At 36.9% G+C, this 12,801-nt stretch overlaps 1 protein-coding gene across 1 annotated transcript in view; it reads left to right on the top strand.

The window, feature by feature from the left end:
* The first annotated feature begins 304 nt into the window (after positions 1 to 304).
* Positions 305 to 12,801, top strand: part of RNF43 (ring finger protein 43) — a 38,145-nt gene continuing 25,648 nt past the window's right edge. Inside the window, exon 1 of the mRNA XM_058164526.1 lies at positions 305 to 2,782. Within this exon, the coding sequence (XP_058020509.1) occupies positions 2,546 to 2,782 (237 nt within the window). The 5' untranslated portion in view covers positions 305 to 2,545. The remainder of the gene's footprint in view (positions 2,783 to 12,801) is intronic.

The following is a 12,801-nucleotide window of genomic DNA, read 5'->3' as shown; positions in this document are numbered from 1 at the left end:
AGTATTTGATTTCATTTGAATAAAATTAAGTACTAAATCACTCCACCCTCAAAAGTGTACTAAAGTGAAAGGACAGTCCACATAGTCATTTTAACACTGTATAGTAAGCAATTTAAAAGAAAAAAATTCAGTAACAGCCTTACAAATGGGAGATCTCCATTATAATAAAAAGAACAAATCAAAACATCAAATATCCATATTTTCCTTCTTTTATTTGAAGAAAATTGACCTTTCTCTATATACAAATTATTGCAAAACTGGTTTTCACATGGAGTTCTGTACATTACTGAATACTTGACTTTCTAGTAACCTGAATGCCGTACCCAGTGGAATTATACCACATCCTAAATTACAGCTTCAAATGGGTAATCTTGCTTTGAAGTTTCCTGTCTGGCCTGTGGTATTACTCACCCAGCTGATGTCAGAAGACAGTAATAGTTGAATTCCAGATTTCTAAAAATCAGCATTACCTAAAATCTTCCTTGCAGTGGCTATTGGGGGAAAAAACAACACAACCAAAATTAAAACTTAAGAAAAGCTATGGTAGCTGCAAACTTTAGCTATTCCATTTATAAGTCAATCCTTCCTTCAGTGATAAAATTACTGTAGTTCTAATTTCAATATAATTGAAAGTGTCATACTAAAAATCCTGAAACACAGTTTTGTCTTAACACATTTGATCAAATTATTTTCCCTTTCCATTTCTCTATACATAATTCTTTGGAAAATGCAGCAAGTGAATCTTGCTCATATAGACTAGTTAACCAATTCATGTCAAAAGGAAGAAAATGTTAAGTGTAATTTACTACTGAATCAGGAGAGGGAGTCTAAGAACTCTGAAAATCACATTCGGGGGTGGAGTTATTGCCTTTGGCTGCTCCACCCTCACTTTGTGTCAGCAGGTAGAAAGTGCTTGTAGTCCTAGGGGAGGGAAGCCAAGAGCACAAGCTACAAACTACTTTTGCCTTCCAGGAGCTAAGCCAGTTGTGATTTTCGGGAAAGAAGACTTTTTCAAGAGCTCTGCAGAACTTTTCAAGTTCACTTCATCCCACTGGGCCCTGTTTTGCCTTTGAAGAACGATTGCATTGTGTTTTTCATGCAGTCTTCTGATGGATATCTGCTGTTTCAAGCAACTGCCATCCTGCGTACTGTTTAGATATGCCTACTATGTTTGCTGAAAGAAGGAAAGCCTACTCAAATTCAAAAGGAGTTTCCAGAAATTTTCCTGGATTTTTAGCAAGATTTTTAAGTTGTTTTTGGAAACTAGATTTCAGCCACGCCTGACTCACAAGCCTTCAGCCGGGAGTCTATTTTTCTTTCTGATTCAGACTGGAATTTCACATTTACCTGTATAAAGAGTTTCTGTGAGTTTTCCCTACTTCCCTTTCCTTACCTGAAATTCGTAGGTAAGATTCAGAATACATTTTGATAATTGAAATATTTTGTCCAAGATTTTTCAAAAAGCTGCCGGATTTTTTTTCTTGTGGATTTTTAGAGGCGCAACTATGTAACAGGTTTGCATACCAGTTTAAATTTATTTTTTTCTTTCTCTGATCAGTTTAACTGATACATTTCTGCAGCTTTTCTATAACTATAATCACAAGCATGCTTTTTAATGTTTAATTGTGTTAATTTGCATTTTACTTCTAAAAGGAAACACATTCTGAGATTTGCACAGCTATGAAATAAAACACAGGTGTATCTGTAGTTGTTTTTCCTGTTTTTTTAGCTTCCAAGTTCTGGAAAACATCTGAGAAATGCCTTTTTTATTTCATAAATTTGGAGAGCCACGGACTATATTTTCTGTATTAAAAATGACAAACCGCTGGAAAATTCCAACTTAAAATTTTTTAATTCAACAAAGTGAGTGAGGCATTGCAGGCATGCAAATATGAAAAAAAGATCAAGCAGATGACAATGAGTAAGAAAAACCAAGTTTGCATTCAAATTCCTAAATGCAAGTACATGCATGGTTACTCTGTGCTTTAATGTGTGGCATAAATAGAGAAAAGAATATATGAAAAAAGCAATTCACTTTTCAGGAGTCAACAAGGGCTGCTAAGGTCATCTGATACCAGGTTTGGTCCTGTTTGCCATCCTAGGATCTAAAAGCCTGAAAGGATTTGAGAAGCTGATATTGTCTTCCATGGGGAACTGTCTAAAATCAGGTATAGCAGTATTCCTAGAAGAAACCAAGAGCTCTTCATACCATATGCTATTCATACCCCATTGGTTTTTCTCACCATGTCTGAATTTATCTGGAGGAGGAGGAGGAGGAGGAAGACCTGATCTGGGGTTCTTATAATCTTGTGAAGCTCAAGGATTTTACAAACACGTGGCATGAAGAAACTTTGAGAAAAGGGGGAGAGGAAAGCCTGGAAGAAGCTCCAGGTAACTACCCTTTGCTTCTTGTTTGCCCCATTGACTGCAGTTGCAGAGGGCTATAATCCTCAACAATTTTACCAGTTGTTGGAACCTGCTGGTGGGGTGAGGACACATTCCTAAGCAGTATGTGTGGCCAGAGCACACTGCTGCAGCTGGGAGCATGAGTGTTGGCCCCCAGCTACAGCTGGCAGTCCTCTGGCCTTGGCTGCTAATGGCTATGCTGCAGATACGACTAGGCTACTCGGGACTGGCACTGGTGGCAGCAATGGAAGCCGAGCAGACTTTGGCCCAGAAGGCAATAATTCGGGTAATTCCTTTCAAACTGGAACCCCTCACACTGGAAGGAGTCTTTGCTAGCATTGCAGAGATCACCCCTGCTGAAGGCAAACTGTTGCAGGTAAGCAAATCTTTATTCTGTTGCACTTGTTCACTCCCATGCAAGATCTGCTGGCCACAGTGGTGTTTTATTTTGCTTTGTAACTGAAACCATCAAGTAGAACTGCCCACCTTATAGCTTCACAAAGCTTTCCTCATTGTATCCCTTTTTATAGCTGTTCTTCAGCTAAGTAAACGTAAATGAATGGGCAGGTGCACAATGTTGTTCCCAGAGACATTTTAATTTTGTTCTGTATGAATGAAATACAAAGGCATGAACTATCAGAGGCACTCTCATTGGATCCATGATTTTGGTTTTACTTCTATGCTTATTTTATATAAAAAATTCTGTTCCCTTGGTTCCTTTTAGCCATACGGAATATATTGAATTGGGTATTTCCACATGTTACTGATCTTACCATGCCTTTCAGAAAGTGCTCCAAGTGACAACCAAGCCTCTTCTTTCCCACAATGACTCAGAAATGTCAGTCTCTTACTTTGATCAGAGAGAGATGCTTGGAGGAACCTTCCATAGTTTGAACAAGAAGAACCAAATGGAAAGACTGAATGAACTTCTCTGTCGTAAAGTTCAGCCTATTGTGATGAAGTGCAGTTGCTGGCCTGACTTCATGTGCCATCTTGTCTTGCAACCTGTGACTCACCTTGCAGGGTCCTCACATGACTTGAATTCATTGTTCACAAGCAGAATGGTGCAAATCTCAAGCAATGTCATATACAAAATGCAGATAATTAAGTAGCTGATGCCTTCCAGTAGTAATGTTCAGGGTGAAATTAAAATAGCAAGGATGTTGGAATGGTTGATTAGAATGAATCAATCAGTTTCAGGATACTTTGCAGGGGGATGGAGAGAGAAAAGAACTGGAAGGTGTTATTAGGGATTGATGAATGGTCAGAGCACACTGTATCAAGGCACTGCAACTGTTCTGGTTAGTTTCTCCTGTGAAGTTAATTCAAATCACAAGCCAAACAAACACACATTGCATACTACTTTTGTATCTTATCGTTTAGGAGGTCACTGATAGCTCATCCAGTTTGCAAGCAAACAATCCCCAATCGTGTTCCTGATATATCCAGTTCAAATGATCTCAATTGGAACCAAAAAAAGATTACCCACCTGAGAAAGCTCCAGTAGAAAAAACTGGGGACATCTTCTGACTATATAAGGCAACTCTGTTCAGATGAACATGTGTCCTTTTTGAAATAGGCATAATTCAATGACAAGATTTCTTCCTAGGATGACAAATTTATGAACTACATGCTAACAAAACCTATTAAATGTATGTGAGTAACAAGGAAGGAATAATCTCTGCCTTAGATCTTGTAATCTGCTACCACTGCATAAAACAGGCTCATGTGCTATTTTTGAAAATATAATCATAGTGTGTGTCAGGAAAAGTAGTCTTTCATATTTGCAATGTACATTGTGGCCTCAAGCTGCCAGTGATGTCTACAATGTAAGTCCTGATTCTAAATCCTTTTCTAGGTAATTCTGAGCAAATCACAATCATTCTGTTCCCAAAGTGTATCAATTAGAAACACACTGTAACAGATCTTAAAATAGGACTTCTCCAAAAAGCAAAAGTCAGAATAAGGTGTATTTTCTTGGGCATGCCATTTCAAATTTTAAAGGGCTTGAGTCAAAAAATTAATAGAGATGACATTTTCTGACCCCCTTCATTGCTGTACAATTATAATTATTCATGATTTTATATCATACTGTCCTACCCAATCTCTTCTCAAGTGTTCCATATGTTATTATTGTAAATAGTATTTTTCTGTTTTATCTCTATAACAAACCTTTGAGGAAAGTTTGCTTGAAACTGTGATCAGCTTGAGGTCATTTAAAATTATATCAGTTCATAGTAATAACAGTACATTCTGTGTGCACAGCAATTTACAGAGTGGAAGAGGACAGTCCCTGCTTAACCAAGGCATGCAGCATTCCCAAATAGAAAAACAAAAGAAGTAGAGGAAGTGACATAATACGAAATTTTTCAAAATGCATTTTTTTAGGTTTAATTACAGGGTTAGGTTACAGTAAGATACAAAAAGGACAAAATTTTATTAACTTTTTAACATTTTAAGTCCATATTGAGAATGCTTTAGTTTGTGATGTAATACTGTAATAGAAAGTAGAAGAAATTTCATATACCTATAGATCAGCATCCTGAACTCAGCCAGTTAAAGTCTGTCCGTTTGCTACTGTCTGCTCCACCTAACTATAAGGCAATCTGAATATGTTTTCAAGGATGTACATGGGCCATATTCAATGTTCTGATCAGTTTAGATGTATTTATGGCCTCAAACTGTGGTGATACCCTTTGTATAGTTTAACATCAATAATTCTTAAAAAATATCATGGTTATTGTTTAACATGTCTTCAGAGCAGTTTACAAAGAAGATAGATTATGTATCAATCCTAAAATTACTAATAAATGACTATTAATGTATTAGCTAATAAAAAGGGAAACTGCAATGCCTAAAGGGAAAAAAATTGAAAGGCAAAAAAAGTGTTTCAAGTGGGGTTATTTTTGGAGAATTATGTACCACAATTGTCAAAATTCTGCTTTATAGGCTGACAGTTGCATTATTCATTTGAACATAACTTAAGACCATTTTGGACTGCATAAGTGAAAGCAAGTATCTCGAACTCTATCTAGAAGAAACAAATAGCTGAACCAGCTGAGCAGTTATTTTGTAAATACAGATTTCCATTTCCAGATGTTTCAAAGCAAATAGCTACCGTTTTTCAAGTGAACTTAAGTGAAGTTTCTGAGATGTCTTGTAGGGGCAGCTCCACTGAAAACAGTGTCATATTGCGTCCTGGACGTTACATATTAAATTATGTAAGATTATCCCAGAGATGAGGGCAATTGATTTTGGAGAATGCAGGGGGTTATCCTTTTAGTATCCGAAGAGGAAGATGTTGTCTTGCAACTTCTTCTGAGGAACCAAACTCTGGTAGAGTTTGAAAACTGACTTGCTGAAGGTGGATAGTTTACAACTGCCAGATTGAGGGATTTTATTATATTGACCAGCTGCTTGTATGGAGAATTAATAGTTTAGCTTGGTGCGAAGGCAAGTGTCAATGTGGCTAAGGAGAAAGAGAGAGGCCTGCCGTTTCACTGGGCAACTGGCACCAATAGACTATCTCCCAAGTCAGATGTTCCTCATGGAAAAGGCAGAAGAGTAGAAGGTGGGAATGGCAAGTGCTCAAGTTATGGTGCATTTAGAAACAGAAGGGATCCCAGTAGGTGATAGTCCACTGGAAGTTGTAAGCTCAATAGGGGAGTAAATTGACAGTTGAGTAAGGCCAAGGGGAAAAGAATAGGGGAAAATATCTCATAGTCTCTAGATCAGTAATGCAATATCTTTGAAATAACACACACACACCACTTGCTAATCTGGAGACAAAAGAAATATCTGCAGAATGTAATGTGGTCATGAACCTGAGACTTGCTAAGAGTCAGTTATAGAAATGGACTGTGGGGCTTATCCATCTTCATGCAATCAACATTCAGATGGTCCCCAGGAGAATCAGTAGCTGACCATTAAAGGAATGAAAGTTCAAGTGTTGCTATCTGTAGAAAGGAGTACAGAACAGAAAAGGAATTGAGATAAATAAAAGGAACAGCTGACAGGAAAGAAGCATAAGGGATGGTGTAGGGATTTAAACAAGCTAAATTTGAAGCCCAAATTCTCAATGTGAGTTTAAAACAATATGCAGTGTCATTTTAAGTCAGGTTGGTGGTAGTCCCATGTTATAATAGACTTAGGAGAAAAGAGAAGAGAGAAATCCGTAAATCATTTTTGATTATACTGTACATTCGTGCTGTGTCATAAAAGTTGGTATGTCTTGAAACTGGATAAAATTCAATTTCCAATTTTGTATTTTTTAAAAAAAATATAGCTTGTGTAGCTTTGTATACATGTGTATACATGTGTAGCTTTGGACTGCAAGCTTTTAGCCAGGAGGTGCAGGAGCTGCAGAATTGGAGGTGTGTATCCTGATGCCAAGACAACCCAACTGTGCAATATAAACTGGATGCTCAAAAGGCTGGTTTTTAACAGATATAATAATCCAAGAGAGCTTCATCACTGTAGCAACAATGTAAAACGTTTTGCCATAGTTTTAACCTAATCCTTTTAACTTCTATGTATTCATGCTTTTCTACCTATCTCAGTTTATACTTTCATTTTGTCATTGCCAAGCCTTTCTTTGAACCCTTTCCCGTATCACTGTAGCTCACAGAATTTGCATTTTCTTTCTAGGCCATTCTTAGTGCCCCCCCCCTCTCTCTCCCTCTCTTTCTTATTCTTCCTGCAGATTTTTTCTGCCTGTTATACTTTTTTGGGGGGGGGGGTTTCTACCCAGCCCTGCTTTTCTCTCTTCATTTTTCAGCTCTGTAGTCAAAGCATACAGAATTGCTACTCACCCAGCAGTTCATATACCATATAACTAGCTAACCACAACAATTTGGACGGTCTGGCAGTAACTTCATTATATTTCTAGGGAAAGGAAAAACATATCTTTCTATCCCCATCCTGTGGAAGCCAGATATTTCTATAAAGAGGAAGAATTATAGGTATTTCAGATTCCTTTTGGTGGCAAGAAGTTGATCTGTAGAAATCAAATGGCATAGGCCTGATTTTATAGATAGCATCTAATTACATTTCTCCTAAATTCCCATTGTTGTTTTTACTAAGAAACATGTAACAACATTTACATGCATTAAATATAAGGAAGAGGAGTATTACTATGTCCTTGAATGTGGCAATAAGTTTTAAGATGCTCAATATCTAGCTTTCCTCATGGTGCTGGCTTATTTATTTTAAGCTGATGAATAATGTGAATAAAACAAAGTTTGATCCAAAAATGTACAATGAAGCAGTACAATCCTCATACAGTGCCATCTTAAGTTTCATATTTGAGAACTTTCTACATATCCCTCTTATAGAATATGCTGTGTGTTGAAATTTTTTGATATAACTATCAAACGGTACAAAGCCAGAGGAGTAATTGAGGCTTTTCTTTACTGTGCAGAAAGATATATTGGTTTTGTAATATATGGGCATCATTTGATATACTTACTAAGATGCCCCTTGTCAGAAAGATTGGGATTCCTACTGTCTGATAAGATCACCTATAATTGGCCCTATTCTTCACACATGGATGGTTTGGTTAATGCTATAGTCCCTTGTCTAATTTAGAGTGCTTCTAGCTAGAAAGTGGATTCCCAATATTGACCACATCTGACTCTCATAAAATTCTGAGAAACATGGTGATTGAACAACAAGATCTTCATCTGGATATATCTTAAATTCTTGGGAAACAGATGCTGTATTTCAAAAGGTATGAATGAGCCTGAATGTTAACTGATGTTAAACAACATCAGGGAGAAACTACCTTACATTGGTGGAGTAATTACAGGGCCCCCCAACATCACTTAAAATATTTTTGGGAGTCTCGGGTAGAAGTTGCAGTGGATGCATCCAGATTCTCCAGTCTGGTTGTAAGCCACAGTTCTTTAAACAGAGCAATAAAGTAGATCCATTTCCTGAAGTCTAAATCTAGACTGGAAAGGGCCTGCAAATTATTATTTTCATTTAAAATTGGTTTCTTTCTATTCATCCATCTGTCTTCCCCACAAATGGTTAGCCACGTTCCTTTCAACACGTGGTATAAATAAATATACTTAGGGTTGAGCACTTCATTCTCATTCTTCCAATGAAGAGCTCTTTACTTTGGTGGTGATAATTCTTAATTAGCCCATCCCTGACTTATTAGTTGCCGTAAATTGAACTGACGATGAAGGTAAATCCTATTGTATGTCTCTAGTTAGGATTTACACTAGAGCCTCTCTAGACTAGAGTGATGAGACACCATGGTTTTCATATTTGCTATAACTAATAATCTAAAGACATGTGGCAATTAATGCAATGGCAAAGCTGGCTGAGGAACTCTGGGAGTTGAAGTCCATAAGTCTTAAAAGAGCCAAGTTTGCAGACCCCTGTACTAGGACTATTCAGATACTAAGAATTTGGAAGTTTTAAATAAGGTACATACATTTCATTAGAAGTTCTAGTTGCTGCTTTCTGTCATGGATTCTAAAACTCCACTTAGATGCAGGAATACATAACAATTATCATCTTCCAAAGCGAATGAAATAACTCCTCATAAAATACAAATTATGGTATCCAGTTAGCTTATGAAGCTGCCAAATCTCAATTCTTATTATAATGATCCATTAGAGACATATCTCCAAGCTCTTAGACCCAGTGGATTGTTCTTCTAATCAACCTATTTTATATATATTTTATATTAATTGTTTGATCCTTGTTTCTTTTTCTTCCTTCACTACTTGCTGTTTCTAACGAACAGTAAACATTTTTCCATATTGGAAACTGCCTTAAATATTCCTATATAAAAACATTCTACTGGGCACTACAAATTACTATATTACATCACTGACTCATTAAAAAGGCAAGCTGAGAAAACTGCTATGCTGAGATAAAGTTGACATGTGTCATGTGTAAGATAGAAGTCATAGTGCCAAGATAAAAAGCCTATGTAGATCTGGCCATTTTGTATTACAGGTGTGCATGTTTTAAATTAATATAAAGAGAAATATTCATGACACGTATTGCCATCAAAGAGGACATTTTCTACCTTAGACTTTAGTTTAAAGAATGGCAAGCTCTTCATATCAAAAGCTGAACTTCTAAAGAAACCAATTTGTAGGTTTTTGATTAAGCAATACCAGTGGCTATTTTTAAAAAAGAAATTACTACCATATATTTTCTATTATTATAAAGAAGTGTCTAATTTTACAATGGTAGTGGGATCTCACAGATAATTTGATATTTGTTGTCTGTGTAATTTCAGTTGAATTTAATATCCATTGACTGTCCTAGACTCAATAAGGGTCATAAACTTTTTAATGGGTATCTTTAACTTCACTTGTCCATTGACTGCATTTCCTTAGTGCTGATATGTGTAATGATTAACCAATAAGTGGGCTTTTGGGCACAAAGTACAATTGATCTTTGGAGCCCTTTGAAATGGATGCTGTGAAGACTGACCCTCCATTCTTATGCTGAGACACAGATCTAGATCTGATGTTACATCAAAAGGGTTAACACAGTGCAGCTTCAAAAAGCTGCTTTAGCTATACAAACACTGTACAATAGGCATAGACTGACCAGTGAAATTTATAAGGGAACACAAGAATTCCTCTTCCTCCAAGCTTAAATGTATTAAATTCTGAACTAGCCTCCCTAAAATTTGAATTGTGAAATTAAAAAGTTTTATTAGCTTCAAGAGAAATGTATTATAGCAGAGATTTTGCAATAGAAAAGGTGAAAAGGCAAAATAGAAAGGCTGCAGCAAATGTTGATTGTGTAGTATTCTGTTTAAAATTTGTCAAGACAAAACTGTACAGAATCCCACGTTGGAAAAGGTCCTACTGGGAGAAAAATCGGGCGAGATGTTTTTGAGAAGCATCTCCACCTGCGCAACTACAACTCCTCAAACCCTTAGCCATATGGGTTGTCTGAGCAACAGTGGATTGGGGAATGCTGATCTAGGATGAGCAGCAAGTGTTAAAAGGACAGCATCACTGCTGCTGCTTCTGAATAAACATGAACAGACATGCACTAATATTCCTCACATTCTTCTTCTTCCCCCTAACAATTATTTCTTTAAACACCAGCACAGGGGCTCTAAGTTAGATTTCCATGTCCTTTTGAAGTACTTAAGGGTGCTTCTAAACTAGGTATATATTTGGAATCACAAGATCACTCAGGCGCAGAAAAGTGTTACCATTTTAGACAGTTGGGGAATATAAATTGAAATCTCTAGATCCATATGCTTTTTTGAGAGGAAGCCGCACTGAGTCTAACAAAAGTCTGCTCCCTTGAAATGTTGGGTTTTAGGGCTGCACTCTGGAGCAGAAAAAAATATGTAGAAAACATAGTGGCATGATACTATAGAGCACCCACCTGAATAAGCATAAACAAAGAGGGAGGACTGGAGCCTTCATATTTCAATCTAGTAATCTCATCAGATTTCTCTAGCTGATCATTAAATACACATGTAGGCTGATCCTTCAAGGATCTACATATGTTCCGATACTATGGTTGTAGAGTCTCTAAAATGTTCCATTCTGAAGAATTAGAACAATTGTATATGCAATTGTTCTAATTGCATATAGAACTGCAACCACTGGAGAACGGTAGGATCATTTATGGTTCTACCAGTGGGATTTTTCTGAGTTTCTAGTATGTTGCATAAACCAAGGACATCTGCTTGTGCTCAGCCAAATATTAACTATTAATTATTTTCCCCAACCTGATTCTCACTAAATGTGTCTAACTCCCATCATTCTCATCAGCACCAAGTACAGTACATTTAAAGATCCAAGATGAAAGAGGGCTAGGTTAAATTAAAGACCAGGATCTTTTGTAGGTTTTATGAATAGCTGCAAACTCACATGTTTCACGGGTCAAACTCTATTTCAACTAATGCAGAGCTGGGAATTGAGCAGCCACACATATCTACAACTTCCAATTATTTTGAGGAACAACCCCAAAATATAAAAGTATGAAACAATGCTAATACCATGTTGCAAAGAAAAAGCTTTTTCAATCCTGGCTCTGTTCATGATGAGATGAAGTTCCTCTGGCTCAGCTCTCTCTCTCCAAACATTGAATTTTAATCTTGACTTTCAAAACACAGTTTATCCTAAGAACACTTATTGGAAAGATGTGCACGATATAGCTTCATACATTTATAGCTAGCTGTCCCTTCCAATTAAAAAATGGCATTCAGGCAATTGGTTGCAAAAAAAAAATAGCTCTTTTTAGGTCTTATGGAGGCATCTGACTTTGGAACAGGCTTCATGAGCTACTACTGGTATCTTGCACTATATTTGTCTTTAAGGACTGGGACAGAAATGTCTTCAACTCACATTAATGAGCATACATATGTAAGAGACACAGCAGATGATTAACTATTTTTCTTGCTCAAAAATATTTTTGTGGGAAACTGAAGCTTTAAGTCCCACAATTGTTATATATTGACAATGAGTGCTGGCTGGTACATATTCTCCTGCAACCTGAGTTATCACCTGTAATTGATTGTTGGGATGAGGGTCAGCAGGGAAAAGGGAGAATGGAAAAATATAAACTTTTTTTGTGGTAACATAGTTTTAAGAATTTCCATTAATATTCTTCACTGGCAGCATTCACACAACCCACTTCACCTGGGTACTAATTAACTAATTTTCTGGATTTGCAAATATAATGATCCATAAGTTAATGCAGTGAGCTGTGTTTTTACAAATGCTGGGCCACAAAAAACCCTAACCAAAGTTAAAACTAATAAAGCTTGTAATATTTTACAAATGCTGCCCCTACCAAGTCATTACTTCATCAGGAAAAACATGCCGTGTGAACACAGCCATGACTTAAATTGTCAGTTTCTGTGATATCTGATTTTTCAGATATCAGATGTAAGTACTATGGGCAGATAAGGAAGACCTTTTAGCCCCAGATGGGGTTACAATCTAAAGAAGCTAATCCTATTCCAGATGTATACCAAATCCATATCCCCCATCCTCTGTTAATTTGCAGTGTCAATACTAAGTGCATCCAGGCTGCATGCAGCTTCACTAGCACAGTGTTCCCCCAAATTATTGTTAAAGCTTCTTGGCCTAGTTGCCTATCTATCTGGGTCACTGCATGAGTGCTAGGGTTTCAGCTAGTTAATTCTAGTAACCTACACACAGGTCAGAGGGCAGATACTGCAACTATTAAACAAAAGCATGAGCAGGGCATTTTATCCAGGTTTGTACCCTTAGTTGATATTTTTTCTCTGGGTATCCAGAAAACATCTCATTGTCCTTCAGAGTTACTGGTATTCAATCTTTGTTATTCCTAAACCAGCAAGGTCAAAAACTTCTTGGAAACTATGGTACTTGACGTTCCAGAGATCTAGAGAGAGTTCAGTTGACGGTAGTG

Source organism: Ahaetulla prasina, chromosome 1 (assembly GCF_028640845.1).
Source record: "Ahaetulla prasina isolate Xishuangbanna chromosome 1, ASM2864084v1, whole genome shotgun sequence".
In the NCBI taxonomy this organism is placed as follows: domain Eukaryota; kingdom Metazoa; phylum Chordata; class Lepidosauria; order Squamata; family Colubridae; genus Ahaetulla; species Ahaetulla prasina.
This window is presented reverse-complemented; position numbering and strand designations above follow the sequence as displayed.